Genomic DNA, 15,620 nt, shown 5'->3' with positions numbered 1-15,620 from the left:
TACTCACCTGAGAGATGGACAATTCTTATTGTGATCTTTGCCAGAATTCAGGGACTGAAGTTGTAAACTTGTGGTTCCCAGGCTGGCAGGAGGTTTTAATGGGAATTCTGTTGGGCATGCTGACGTGGGTCTCCCTCAGTTGCTTTTTTTAGAACTGTTCCATTTTAAGCTAAATACTGAGAGTGACATGATTGCTCAGCACTGAGGCACTCACACCAAAGGTGAAATATTTCATTTCTAGTTACCATGATGGAAAAATCCAGTCAACTCCATTTTCAGAAGCTAGCATTAAAGCAGGGTCACTGAGTTTTGTGGGAAAATATATAAGCTTAGCCCTCTTACATTARATACAACCTCAGTTTAGAGTTAGATACATGATTTTCAAATTTTGTTAATCATTATCTGGGTTTTACTGTATATTGCAATTTGCTGCCYTGACTGTTTTATAAACTCTCTTATCTAGAAAGAAAATTCYGTTCAGACCAATGTGAAGAAGTTCCTTCTGATTACTAGKAGTCAGTATTTAAATTAGTGTAGTCAGCATTTAAATTACCAAAACATTTCAAAACATGRAAGTCCTCTTAAATTATGAGTATATAACTAAATAATGGCATATTTCTGCTATATCTCCTAGTATGTATATACCAATAAAGAACCTATACCAAATGAAGACAGTAAATTAAATTCAGAAATTGGTCAGATCAGAAGTGTGTGATTCAGCATCAAGGTGTGCAGCTGCAAAGGACTAAATAAAAAAGGGACAAGTGACAGGCTTTATTAATGGTACTAGCCAGCTTAATTTATTAAAACTGGTTTGTCTTAGCAGTCAGAAATTAAATCCATCATGTTAGAAGGGAAATYAATTGAAACTGATCTATTAATTCATGTAAACTTCAAAACTCTACCTACTCTCGAACATGAAAAATGTTTGCTTTAATGTGTGTTTAGTACTTTTTCACTGGAGGACATTTGAATTGCTAAAAGCTGTTTTTCACTTTATGCTTGAAAGTGAAAGTGGCATCTCCAGTGCTTCCTTCCTGGCTGAGGCCAGCACATGGTAGAGCCATAACAACTGTGTATTTTTTGTTGCAGAGAAGAAAAGAAACCACAAACATTTCCTGGTTTATTTTTAAACCTGTTGCTCTAGGAGAGCCAGTACTTGATACAGCAGATTTCAAGACTGTTCTTGCTGTTTGGGCTCTGCTTTCTCTGTCTAGRGAATGAAGGGGAAGCAAAAGAGAGACTCTCTCTATAGACTTTAAAATATACATGTGTATTGGTTAACTGTTAATTTCTTCATGGAAATGAAGCATGTGGCATTTAAGAGATGTGAAATTGTCTAAGAGTCATACAAGAATTATAAGTACAAATAGACTGGGGAAAATGCTTTCATTTTTCTTTCTCTTTTTTTCTTTACTGTATGGTTTGAGGCTAGGGCATGAGAGGCAGAAGGGAGGGGGCAGAAGGAAGAAATAGAATTGCAAACACAAATGTTACGTTGCCTTATGTCTTAGTATATTACTGCTCTTCTGTGTTCTGTAAGGCCCTCAAGACTAATTGGTTTCATTGTCATTTTATTTATATATACATATATATATACATTCATTTGGGGCTTAACTAGTAACCTGTAACTATGGGAATGGAGGCTGCCAACACACCTGTGATGACACAGATACTGGTCCTGTGTGTGGTTGTCATCAGAAGTATGCCCTGCACTCAGATGGCCGAACCTGCATTGGTAAGTACYTCTCTGCAGCACATTTATTTTTATTGCTCAGAATCTGTGTGCCAYGTGTGGGTGTGTCTCTGGGCGCGTGTGTGTTCATGTCCCACAGGAGTTCAGCACTGTCACTGCTGACAGAAGTGTGTTCCAGCAGTTCCTGGCTGCTGCAATTGATCTCATGCCAGACACACAGAGAAGTGTTTGTGAGTGRTTTGTCAAAATGTTTGTTAATGAAGTATTCCTTTGTTACTCACTTGAAACTTTTGTTTCTGTTCATAACTATTCATTTTTGAAGTAAAAAGGTGTAGAACATTCATCATTTTGAATGAAAGTTCAGCTCTTCAGTTTGCTTTCATTCAAGATTCCTTGCATGAGCAAGGCTAGGAAAATTACCTTCTTTTCTGAGCTTTTATGAGGGAAGAGGGGTCCTCATTATGTGCTTTCTTCCCTGTTGTATGTTTCATKATTCTAAAAATTACAGCATTTGTAGTGACTAAGCTTTCATTCAGAATATTGGTAGGAAAAAGCCAGTCAGGACATGGAGCATCTTGGCCAGATGCTTTGCAAGCATTATGATTATAACATGTATTGTTTTTTTAACACCATTTCTTCCCACTCCATTTTAAAATAATTAATAATTAAAAAGTACATTTTTTGCATCGTGCAGGTTAACATTTGAAAATTCTTACTCACAGCTCAGAACCTGAAATCCATAATGGTTTTCATTGGCATTGTGGACATGTTGACTTTTTGTCTTTGTTTAATTTCAAATTCTTACAAATTCTGAAGTAATTTCCTGATGTTAAAAAACCACAGACACATATTTATCATAYTTTCTCTCCTATACTGTAAGACAGAGCAATTGAAACCCATGATAATCTGTCAGTTACCTTTAGCCAGTCTGTCTTGGTCAGATCCRTGGCATAAAGCTCCATGGCTGCGCAGAGCTTTGCTCACTTCTGAGGGGTTTAGTTGCACAAATTGTAGGGGAGGGCGAGGGTTATGATGGCAGAAGTAAAGCTGGATGAAGCTCAGAGCTGGGCTCTGCCTCGTTGCTGCACAAGGTGTGTCAGAGTGCAGGACATCTCTCTGTGACCACCTCTGATAACGCAGAGGGCTCCATCCTACAATMCCTGTCCTGTGGCAGTTCCAGATGCGGAGAATTTGCGAGAGTGAGAGTCTTGAGAGCAGGTTTTATGGAATGGATAATTGATCTTCTATTTATTATTGTTCACTAATATCCTTGGATTGATGTTTTATTTTGTCCAGCATGTAAAAATTTATTTTAAATGCTGTGTACATTGTATCTGTTTTTTACTTTTTTTTTTCCATTTTCGTAATGTAATACATACAACTCCATGTTACATTCCTTGGTCTTGTGATGTAAGTCACATTACTGCCTGTGCTGATTTTCTTCCCTCTAAAATAGTTCTTTCTCTTAGAATACTTCTATTTTTTTTTATTTTTTACATTTTTATTCCTGCTTTCTGGTGATGGTTCCTGATTGCCTGTCTTGTCTGATAACTGACGTTTATTAATTATTTACAGAGAAAAAAAAAACAAACTCAAACAAAAGCCTCTATTGCAGCCTGATCCCATCTAGAACTTGTTAAAAACAAAACAAAACAACTTCTTGTTACCACTCAACCATGTAGAGTTGCCACAAATAAAACCTGCCAGCCTCCTCCTCCTCCTCACTTCAGTGATTCCAGTGTTTGATGTCTTCAGTGGTGTATATATACCAGGCATCACTGAAAGAATGCAAACTTCTGCAATGCCACATAAATACTTGTTTACCCTTTGTCTAACATATTTTGTCTTTGTTTGCTTGACTTAACCTTTTTTTTAATGTTTGCTGCATGTAAAAGTCTCCACTTGAATTTTYATGTTTGTTTTCCTAATGAGCATCTCCCTTCTTCTACAAATCATTGTATTTACCCAGCTGCTGCTCCTCCATTCCTCTCCTGTATCAGAAATCTTTAGTTTTATTACACCTACTGATCATCTCTTCCCACACTTGTGACTGTTTCTGTGTATTTCTAATGAAGCATAACGAAATGCTCCTCATTATGCTGTATGAAACTCTTAAATGTAGGATGYCAGAGACGATCTTGTAAAATGATCTCTGATGACATCATCTTGCTTACTGCATGCTAATAAAATTACTAAACCCTGTTCTTGCAACATCTTTCCTAGCATTGAATGTTTAGCTAGTAGTGTTCATAGACAAGCAGGCAACCAGCACTGCCCAAATTGATCTTTTTTGTGTTTGTTTGGTTTGTTGTTTGTTTATTTTTGTTGGTTTTTTTTGTTTAATTTGCATGCAGTTGTTTGGTTTCTCAGTGTGTCAATGTGTACAAGGCTATGGTGCATCCGTGCCCATCCATCACCGGACTCCTCTCGCTCTGTCTGTCTCAGTCTTCTGCCTGCCACCTTCAGATCCTGGTGCCACCATTAGCCTGGATCACAGTTTGTCTTTGGTAGTTTGTTTAACTAGCCTTCCTGAATTTTAATTTTCATCACTAACACTTCTCTGGGGCACCCATGTTAGCTGTCTTGTTCTCCAGTAGAAATCCAGCTTCCTGTATGTGGTTAATTACTTCATAGTTGACCATTCTTCCTTCTCACCCTCTTTCTTCCTCCTTTCCCTAAACACCCTTATAATTTTTTCCTGGGTTCTCAAAGGGAATTAACTCTCTAACGGGGATTTAGTGCTTTCATGCCTTGCTTCTTGGCTTTGGCTGTGCCATGCCAAGAAACTATCTTAGGCAGCGGAAAATTGGGCTTGTGATTAACCAACTGCTCCATGTTTGTCCCTTACTTGTGTTTTAGAGAAGGATGAGGCTGCAATTGAGAGTTCTGAGTACAATACCACGTCAGTAGCTGATGTGGACAAGCGGGTGAAACGGCGGCTACTTATGGGTAACACTTTTCTTCCACTTCCTTTGTTGTGCTCTCACTTTTGTCTGTGTGTATGTTGGGGGGAGGTTCTCTTTTGGTCTCATTTGGTTTTGGTCTCCTTTGGTTTGGCCTGTTTTTGGTTTTTTTTTTTTAACCTGACTTCATCTGTGTGGAAAGGTCATCAATTTTGTTAAGTTCTCATCTGTTGTACAACTTCATTTCTTGTTTTTAAACGTTTTTTCCGAATGCTGCAGCTTTAATGTTCAATTTTCTCTGCATAGAAAGAAGCTTTTGCCATTAACCTTACTTAGCTTATGCAAGCTACTTTTTACATGTGATTTGTGTGTTTGTGTGTATGTGTTGCTATAGTATTCCTGAAAAATCTCCTGTTGCAGACCTGCCTATTGACTTAAAAGTGGATGATGATAAAAATGATGATGACGATATAAACTAATATTATATATGTGGTGTTAAAGGAACGAGTGTACTTGCCTAATTAAAATTTCCTGTACTTTTGATTGAAATGTAAATATTATGACTGGAAATTAATTTATTTCCTTAGTGCAGCTATTTTAGTAACCACTGAAAGATCTTTCCCTAGTGACTAGTGAGCTTCTGTATGTTCTTTCAAGACTGAAGCATGACTTGTTTCTCTGTGTTACTGGAGCCTGAGAGTGGAAGAGACTGGGAAATGTGCTGAACAGTGAAGATAATCCTTTATCTTCTGCTCTCAGTTAACCCATTGCACACCCTTGTGCTTGTCTCCTTCATGTGACATTTCTGTTAGTGAGAAGGGCTTTTGGGAATAGAAAGGGTCAAGTGGCTGGGCCTCTGGCAGAGTTTGCATGTGGCAAAGAGCAGAGAGTAGCACAGGCTGCTAAATGATGCCTGGAGGTTTTCAGGTGGTTTATTTCTCCTGTTTTCCATTCTGATGACCTACTCACCACATAAAATTATTTACACTAGGTTTAAACATAGTGACCATTGGTGGGATGTACCCAATGGACCACTTACAGGACAGGGATTGATCACCCACAGAAGAGATTGTCAGGACCAGATTCTGCTCTCTTCCCTCTGGGTTGTTATTTCTTTTCTTAAAACTACTCAGTCCTTTGCAGACTGTCCTGCTAGCATTTGGCAAGCTCAGCTCTCCCTGTGAGCATGCACACCTATCTGGAGTACCCACCTCTARGAGACCAGAAGCCTCACTTTGAATATTAGTTGATTGCTGGGCTATAGTTGCAGGAGATGGCAATATTTATAAAGTTTCTGTATCATTTATATCTTGTCACCCATGAGAAACCACCCAGTTACCCGCAGATCAGCATRCAACCACTGTGTAGGAAGTGGCACWGTGTTATAASTCTGTAAYRGTATTAGATGACAAGAMTGAGGTAAAATAWCTTCCTTCATRTGAAAACCTGGGCATATGTTCCTTTATTGTTAAATTATCCATGATTGTTAATTTCCAATTAGTTTGCGGACCTAGCAAGTTACCCATATAATTTTGTTAATGATACACTATTTCAAATAATTTAACCTAGCAAAAGCTATGAGGCACCTCATCTTGCTTTGTAAATGTGCTATTTACACTTTCAGCTGTAATTTCAGTAAGACCCAGAGTCTCACAAGAAGTCAGGAAAATAAATGTGCCAAAAGGCTCTAGAGCACTGAAAAATGCAACCCTCTGGGTCTAAATGGYGAGTTCACCCAGCCACAAATAGTATGTACAGTACTCTCTAGAGGTACTGAGCAATATAGTGCACTGTGTTGATGCCTCACCCTCTGAAAAAAATAAATATCCAACCTGAAAATAAGCTCACTTCTTCCAAGAGTCCAGGCAAATAGCATTAAAAAGTTGAGCATTAAAAAGATTAGTAACAGCTTTCTTAATTACGCCAGGTCTGCAAGCTCCAGGCTGAACATGGACTCTAGTAACAGGCTTAGGGAGATAGTTTAAAATCCAGTTTGCAAAATACATTGTTTAACTCTTCARTATCTCCTGTATTATCAGGTATTAGCTGAGAGCTGAGAGTTCATGAACATGATGTATTTAAACCACTGCTTAGAAAAAATAGATTAAYTAGAGAGGAAAAGAAATTTAATGAGTGAGATCTGAGTGGAAGGCTTATTATTTTGGGACTTTTCTACTTGTTTGTTTCTACAGATTTCTAATATTCAGATTTTTTTTAATGGATTCCTACTCATTTCCAAAGTGTAGTGGCATTTCCATGAAATTCCATATGTCTTCAGATGTTTTCTAAATAGCTGTTTTAGGAAGTACTGGAAGGCTTCTCAGGAGACTTTTTTCCCAGGTTTTCTAAATGGACTGTGATTTTTGATCCTCCTGCAGGCAGTCTTGGGAAAGTAGGAAAAGWAGACTTTTTTGTAATTTTAGTAGTTTGCTGAAAGGTGCTTTCAGTTGTAAATCCTGAGATGATAACTTCTAGTCCCCTGTCATTTGCTGCATGCTATCAAAATGACTGATGTGTATAACCCTTAATATCAGCCAAGGCTCAAAATAAGCTTGACAAGATTGCTTTAGAGCAGTGTTGTTGTCAGACAAGGCTGTCTATACCAGTCATTTGCTACAGCAAGACTGGCCACCTCTGTATCTCAGAGTGGCTCTTACAAGGGCCTTTGAGTCACGCTGTGGTCCTGTGACTTGTGGCTAAATCTTAAAAAAGATAAAGAGTCAATAAGTACACATTATTCCTTTCTCTTCGATGCATTTTTATGTAGATCTTGTGAGGCAGATGAGAAGCTGRTCTTCTCTGATGACCTACAAGAAACTTTCCTTTAGAACTGTCCAGTGATGCTTAGGAGTTTYCATCCAACATTTTCATAAAATTTGGACAGACCCTGAGGGCTTCCAGCAGTCACTTATTTCCCTAGATCAGAGAAAAGCCCTTGGATAAAGAGCACTCCCATTAAAGAGATGGCACTGAATGAYTGTTGTCTGGTCAGTGAATGTTCATGCAGCTCATTTACCTCTTCTTCACTTCCCCTTGGCCATTGCCATCATGGAGTAGAAGCAGTGTAGCCTTAGTTGTACTACAGGTGGGCTCCTGGAGAGGTTCTGCCATAGCTCTRTGGTGGCTTCTGTAAACTGGACATTGAGCCATGAACATTCTGAGGGTTAGGAAGGACATCCATCCTGCAGAAGTGAACACATCCCAAATCAGAACCATATCATCATCTGTAAGGGAGCTTTACATCCCCCTTGTTGCAGAACACCTTGCACTTGCTATAAACCAGAAAGGCACAATCAATGTCTTCAGGTCTTTTTAAACATCTGATACTGCTTATCTTGCAGTTAGGTGARCACAGCCTTAAGCTCTTAAAATTATGCTCAAATCTCTATTTTATGTGGWATAACATTTCTTTTTCTGAAAATATTTTGTGTGTTGCTTAGGAGYATCACAGAGACCTCCTCTATTTTCCTTTACCTTTTTTTTCCTTGAGAAAAWAAGTCATTTGCCATGACTGCTTTTTCTGTCACAGCATCATAGTATGTGACTGTTTATCTGGTCAGAAGGATGGACTAATGCATTTCACATATATTCCAGTCTACATCTAGAATGAAYGTGAAACACATTATATCTGCCCTGCCTACATCTATGAGAGTCATTCTAGTATGGGCATACSAGAAGCACCATATTCTGTTCTCTTWAGAATAGAATAAAATTGTGCTATTTTCTTTAGAAGCACCAAATTTCCACCTAACTCTACTGATACACATATCTTCAAAATATTTTGTCCAGTGTCACATCTTCRGCAATGGAAATTGCTTTTATTCATGTTTCCATATCTCTTTTTGCTATTATAGCCCTGGATAGAATTTGTAAGTCAAACAGTTCTATCATCGTCTAAAACTGTAAAGATAAATCATCCAGTAGTGTCTTTATCATTAAATAAATTGTAAATTATCAAGTCTCAATGGGCTTAACATTCTCCTTGGCCACTGCCTTTCACTCAAAAAGGCTGCAGGATTTTCACAGAGCAATTRTGTGTTGATATCCTGAAGCTTTCTTTCAGAAACTTTTTAGAAATTTTAGAAGTTTCTTCTTAMAGCTTTACTTTTCATACCTTTCTTATAGAAATTGATATTATGGACAGAGAAATCGAATTTATAGAATCAGTTATGTCATTTGGCTCCCTCATTACAAATAAGTCAACTGCTTACAAAGGTGTGGCAGGCTGCTGAAAGCTTCTTTTTGAGGAACCAGAACTGTAGGAGTGTCTGGAATTAAGATTTAGGGAATTCTCATCTCCTAGTCAGAGGTAATGCTTTCCTCTTTGGCTACTCTTTACATCAAGTCTTTGAACCAAGTAGTTTTATGAAGTATTTTTTATATTGTCTTTAAAAATTCAGTCACTGCTACATTGCCATTGCCACGGTCCTTATTAGACTGCATTAATCTGTAAAGTATTTTAGCAACAGAGCCGTGATGTTCTATGCAGGCTGTTTGTTAGATCCTATCCTGTAGTCAGCTCTTGAGGAGGCAGACTTGACCCATTTCTCACGGTGTTTCATTTTTCTTGCTGTATTCTTCAGCAGTCAATGGATCAGGTTCATTTGCCCTTGACGTGAAGATTTCAAAACAACTGTCAATGCCATATATCTTCAATCCCTTTTCCATTCTTCCCAGAGATTACTGTTGTGAGAACTCACTTTGGCAATRAAAGGTTCTTGCTCTGGCCCTAGAATATAAAAAGTTGGTTTCTTGTTGTCACAAGAAGAGTGTTATGCAAAGTACTTTTGAGTATAACAAAGAGTAGCAGGACAGTGAGTCCATCTAGAAGTTAAGCACGGCTATTTCCCTGGCATGCTTAAGGGAAGTATAATATTACACAAGTAATACCATTGCCACAAATGTCTTCAGAAATGCAGACTGTGCTTGGAAATTCACTCCTTCATGAGACATGCTCAGCTAATTTTGTGTCAGGGCAGTTTAGGATTTTGCCATTGGATACTGACTTCTTGGGCCATCAGTAGGGTTATTTGCAACCCACCTCAGAGAGAGTGATGTAATTTTTTCCTGGCAGCTGGTTCCTGAGAACCCTCCAAAGCATTTTACTGTCAAGTGAAATGGTGGTATAAACTGTAAAGTTTGTTCCACATTGGAACWGTCCTGGTCTTTGTTATTGCTCATTTACCTCTGCCTAGATGGCTTCTGTGGTGCCATTTGGAAAATCTTACGAAGGACCAGCTTTGCCAGGCTGGGATATATGTACACCAATATTACATTTATCCCTGATTTCCTAGGAGGCAGTTACAGGCAGGGCTGTGGTCTGGCTATATTCATGGCACATAACCAGCAAACAAGRTAGTATTTTCACTGCTTCTGTATTTCCCTCATTTCTGTATTTCCAGCTGTTTATAATGAGCACTCAGCTACTTGCCTGGAGACATGAGTGTGCAGTCACCTAAGACCGTTCCTTCTGCACAGCAATCACTAGAGATGTAAGCTGTGGAAATTGCAATTTGGGCATTTCTGTCATGCCTTACTTTATGACAGAGAGAGAAATTCCCTGCATATTACATGGGGTAAAATCATCTCCTTTTCTGCCTTTGCTTGCTTTGGAAGTTGTACTTCCTGATCAGTTCAACTCCAAGGATCTCAAACATTGACGTAAATAGCCAAAGCCTGTTCTGACTAGTAGATCACAGGTTCACAATTTTAARTCCTGCTTTGGCCACTTAAAAGACATGCCAGTACTCCCTTCTCTATGTGCTGGTCAGCTCTTTCATCCAATCATTGCCTGCTGAAGGTACCTGGAAACATCTGCCAAGGTAACTGCATTTATCCTGTCYTGGCCAAAGCTGATTTCATATGTTTAGCCCAGTACCTGCAATGGATTTTAATGAGCTGCCCCTAATGTATTAAATTAAAAACCCCCAACTTGAGCTTGTGGTCATGACTTACAGCATTTGTAGCAAAGGCAAGCATTTTAGTATCTATTACATCAAATAGGCAGAGAAATTTACAAATTTAGAGCTTGGGTTTACCCATTTGAACCAAAAGTGGTACTCATATTCATTCATCTTGAGTCATCTGAGCTAAATAGTCAGCCATGTGGTATGTTTTCTTAAACCCCAGTTATCTAAGGATTAGGCTGCCCTGTTTATCCTGGACATCAAGTGTGCTTTGACTTACAGTCTGGAGCACCTGTCACTGATTGCCTCAGTGGCAGAAAGGTACCCCGTTATAGTTACTCCCACAATGAATTCCCAGTGCAGGGAACAGATTGTTTCACTTAAYTGATTGTTAATGAGCAGAGGTAGAACCATCCTGCATGAGCTGAGCATTCTCCCCAGGAGTTCAAGGGAGGCCATCTGTAGCACCATCATTGCTTCTGCAGTTGTCCCTTGCAGAGGCTTCCAGGTATCATGCAGGCTCTTAGCAGAGCAGTCCTCTACATACCATTTCTAATGAATTAGAGTTCTCTTTCAGGTATCTTGCATAAAATTGGGATTACACACCCAGTGTGTGAACTTCGTATTGTTAATGATCTTGTGTCCATATGCACATTCACATGGTCAGCAACCTTCTCCCCTTCCTTTTCTTAGTCCACCTGGAAATCCTTGGGATTTCAGAGCTGAGAAGAACTGACAGTATGGAACAATGTGTTCTTTAAGGCTAAATAAGATCTTAACTTACAAGGATCTATATGCCCTGTGTGAACAAGCACATAAACAGTAGATTTAAAAAAAACCATCTAATTTCTCTAGTATACTTCTTACTTATACCTCTCTGTATGAYTCTGAATCACAGGACTCTGAATCTTTTCAGCAGAAAAATACAGCTTTTTCTTGATTAYAGGAAGACAGAATCCACAAAGTTAACTAGAATTACCAGTCTCATTTTTAAATTTATTTTCTCCTGYCATGTTTAAAATGACAGCATATCAATATGAAAACCTTATGTCTATATCCTTTCAGTCATACAAAGGTCTCTCCTCTGGTGACTCAGAATGAATAACATCCAAATTCAAACATCTGTCTTGTAATACTGTGTAAAATACACAGTGATAATGTAGGTCATATGGAAATCCACCATTTTCTGGATTTCAGGRCTCTGTGGTTGAGCCATATTTAGCTTCTTTGCAGCTAAGGAAAAGGAGCTGTAGAACAGTAGAACTTACTGAAGCCACACATTCTTATCTAAAAAAATTCTTTCATCTGATGACAGTTTACTGTCAAAAGCCCTTTTTCTTGGAAGTAGGTTTTGTGGGGAAACTCTAGTTTTCACAGTGCTTTTGCCTGGAGTGATATTCAGAAATAGGGAGATAGAATGTACACAGACAGAATGTACTTGTTAGAAAATTCACTTGAAATGTGAGGAAATTATATTAAAGACCCTTTCATGGTGCATTGCCACTCATGTTCTAGGAAGATGTTRGTCTGTAAAGTCAGACTAACTCATTATTTCCTCATGTGTATGTTCCACCCTTGGGACCACTTTTGGTAATCAACAGACTGATAAGGGCTACTGATTTTGCAGTTTCAGTAAACATATAAATGTGACCTGGATTTCTAACATGCATTTTAATACCTTAAGTACCAAACATTGAAGTAAAGAGTGTTATGACCTCTGGTTTGCTATCAGAAAAAAATCCAAAAGTCTTACACTGTTTCATTCCAATGTGAATTTAACATGGATTCTCCAGACTTTATTTTTGTCTTTCAAAATAGAATGAGAGTTTCCAGGTTGTACTACTCCCAGGCTTCTGTCTCAAAGAGTAGGTAGCTGGACAAGCTAGTCTTTGATTTAAGTATTCTTTCAAAGTAGTTAACTTCTGTCACAGTTACAGTCTACCAAGAGTCACTTTAAACCAAGAGCACCTTTCCAGTATGTACTTCAGCACCTGGCTTTGTTCTATTACCTCCTATGACTCTTTCCAATTACTTAAGATTGGTCTTCATTTATCTGAATGCTTTTACCTGACTTAGAAATGTCAGAAAACCAAGTGTGCGGCTCTGTATGGATCATAATCCTTTTGTGCTTTAATCAATAAAGAATTGAAAACATTTCATTAGCAGGCATATTGCTAGGAGGTTCTGTAATTCAGTTACTAGCTGTGAAACCAAGACCTCACTTTAACTCCTTCTGTCAGTTCTACTTTGCTGTATGAAATCATAGCAAACAGGGGGAAAGAATCCCTGAGGTCACTCATGCATTCTTTGTCTCCCAAGGGCAGATCTTTTCATTTTGAGTTACTGTCACTTTTGTTCACTGAGTTTGTGAATGGTGTGCTATTTCCTGTAAAAATCCTTTTCTTCATTTCTTTGCTGATGATTAAGAYTCTGGCCTTATCTAGAATTCCTGGCAATACCTTCCATTGTTTTGCTTTTTCATTTTAAACAAAAGGATTTCTCCAAGGTCAGAAGATAATGCTCCTTTGCAATGTTCAGAGTRTTTCAGTTTTTCTTGAATGCAGCTTCTCTATCTAGAGAGAGAACCGCAGCTACAAGTGATAATTTTAAGGACCAGACTGGACTCATAGGGTGCTTATAAAACACCTGATCCAATCTATCAGGTTACATTCTCTAAAAGTGTAGTGTTCCCTGAAGAGGAATTGAGCTTTTCTGAACTGAGAGCTGCAGAGTTCATGATTCAGTGTAAGATTCACCTAGTTGTTTCTTCACACATTTCCTATGTGGCAGGACAGAATTCTCATCCTATTTTCATGCAAATAAAATTCTACCAATCATGAAATTGCAAGGAAATGAGAAGACAAGCATAACGAAGTGAAGAATTCCACATCCTGCAAGTTACCCTTTCTGTCTCACCTTTTTCATTCCCTGAATATGAAGCTCTTTCAGTTCCTCCTTCATCTGTTCACAGCTATTTGTTTCTTTCATTATACTCTYGTGAATGCTCTTTCTCCATCCTTTCAGCATCACAGAGCATAATTTGCATGAGAATAGCTAAGTTCTCCCTTAACTGAAAATTGAAATATTTTGTGTATTTAGTTWCTTCTTGTGCTTGTTGTCCTTTGGGTCCCTCCTTGTACCCTGATCTCCTGCCACAGAGCTTGTGTACCTCATGTATTGCCGCTTGCAGTATAAGTCTTTTTATGGATGGCAACAGCAGTTTTATCATCTGTTSTCTGTCTCATGGCTTTCTTACTCATACTGCATGTTCCCTCTTGCATAAAGGCAAGCTCATTTTATAATCCACAGTTTGTTTTTTTTTAAAGGCCTTTCCAGAGTTAAATTTTAATCTCAKAAGTTTCAGGCTTTCCAAATTTGTGCATTTTTGGTCAGAATTTGCGGGGAATCCTGAGTGTGKTTTTTTTTATTCAGTTAGGTAGTCTTTGTTCTTAGGCATGGTCATGCAGTTCACCTACCACAAGTAGTTAAAATTATTTTTGGATTCTCTGGATAACATAGAAGTTAAGAGGAAGAGGGTCCTGTGCAAAACCTCAGTGTATCTGGAATTTAGAAAGAGCTCTGTTTGGTRGATTGTGTTGTGAGACACCAACATGAAGAAAACAGATGCAATGTCTGCACATGGCACAAAGTGCTTTTTCAGGWGTGCAAGGAGGAGAGATACAAATTAAGGACTAATTTGATTCCAGACACTTTGTGTATTAAACTGAAAGAATTCACCATTGTTTAAGGGGAGGGAGCCAGTACCACTCAGCTGAGCAGGATCTTGCCCTCTCATAGAACTGCTTTAATACCTTACCATCGTCACTTTTTCATAACTGCAATATAGTTGGCACAGTGGACTCCTGGTGTTGGTCCTTATGAGGACCCCAAAACACTACAGTGATGAATGGAATCATAACAGACAATGGCAATTAATGCTCTCCAATGAGACCTTCTCAAAATTCTCAGAGCCATTCATTTGCCTTTGTTTAGCAGAAATCCTTAATCTTTTCTGAGTTATTCAAAGTTTGTGTTTCAYTGTGAATTAAATACAGAGAAATAAACTCATTTTTATGTGCTTAGGATAGCTAAACAGGTTATCTCTTGATTGAGACACAGTAGCAGTCTACAGCAGCTTTAGTTACAGCACATCTGCTGAGAAACAGAAATTGGAAGTCACTTTTTGCCAMTCCAGTTGCCAGGCAATATTACTGCAGAGGCATCTCTTTAGGAAAAAAAGGTGTGATTAATGCATATACCTCCTTGTTGCACTGGCTAAAGCTGTGAGTGCATTAAAGCTTCCATCCTGCTTGCACCATTTAGCTTCCAGCTCCATGAATATTGGTCTGTTCGGGTGTCTAACCCCTGAGTTATTCTCAGCATGACATACTGCATTGAGATCTTGTGCAAAATTCAGACCAGGTGTAGGAGTATATACAATTACAATCTGAATATGGTTACTCATAACTTTGCTTGGACTGTGGTCTACTTGATAGGATGTGAAACCTTCTCTAAATTCTGAGCTCCAGGCTACTCCATCAAAAATTGCTCTGGGCTAGAATAACAGTTGACTCAGAATAAGCTCAAAATAATATGTCACAGACTTAGAGCAAAGCCCAATCATCCTATTTCTGCTGACCCCAGTGAGCTTTAGTATACTGCAAWTGAATTCCAAATAAAGACAGTTTGAATTGCTAGTTTTCTTTAACCTGTCTTTTGGTCAGTGTTATCATTTGGGCAATCATAGGAACTACTTAGTGTGAGAAGAAGCATTTTTCCACTTKCATGTTTTCCTTTCAGCTGTAGTTACTGCTTACTATGTCAGCTACACAGTTTATAGCAATCTGGCAAACTTAGAGAAYACTCTTTGTTTTCAGGGACTGCTATGTCTTTTATCTGCAGCCTACCTGTTGCTGTAAAAAATCCTTTTCCTTTATACAGGGCCTTAAGATAGGAGGTCAGTGCAACMTTCCTCTCTGATTCAGAGCAAATGGTGATCTTAAGCTCTACAGAATACAGTCATTTCATTTAGTCCAAGAACAACTTCTTCTGAGCAAGAAGGTACCGTTCAGTGTCCCTCTCATGCTTTTTTTTTAAGAGACAGATGCTGCATGC

General features: G+C 38.5%; 1 protein-coding gene across 4 annotated transcripts in view; it reads left to right on the top strand.

Annotated features, from left to right (window-relative positions):
* SCUBE1 (signal peptide, CUB domain and EGF like domain containing 1) overlaps positions 1-15,620 on the top strand; it is a 188,750-nt gene that overhangs the window by 99,937 nt on the left and 73,193 nt on the right. For 2 of the 4 annotated variants that reach the window (XM_057370560.1, XM_057370559.1), the window contains exon 6: positions 1,622-1,738. The exons of 1 other annotated variant lie outside the window; for it this stretch is intronic. In XM_057370560.1, coding sequence (XP_057226543.1) covers positions 1,622-1,738 — 117 coding nt within the window. Of the gene's footprint in view, positions 1-1,621; positions 1,739-4,555; positions 4,646-15,620 lie in introns of all 4 variants that reach the window. One more of the 4 variants, XM_057370558.1, reaches the window with a different exon arrangement.

This window comes from Malurus melanocephalus, unplaced genomic scaffold (assembly GCF_030028575.1).
Source record: "Malurus melanocephalus ecotype Western Australia unplaced genomic scaffold, MMel_1.1 scaffold_128, whole genome shotgun sequence".
NCBI classification, from domain to species: domain Eukaryota; kingdom Metazoa; phylum Chordata; class Aves; order Passeriformes; family Maluridae; genus Malurus; species Malurus melanocephalus.
The sequence above is the reverse complement of the archived record's forward strand: the minus strand, read 5'-3'. Positions and strand labels throughout refer to the sequence as shown.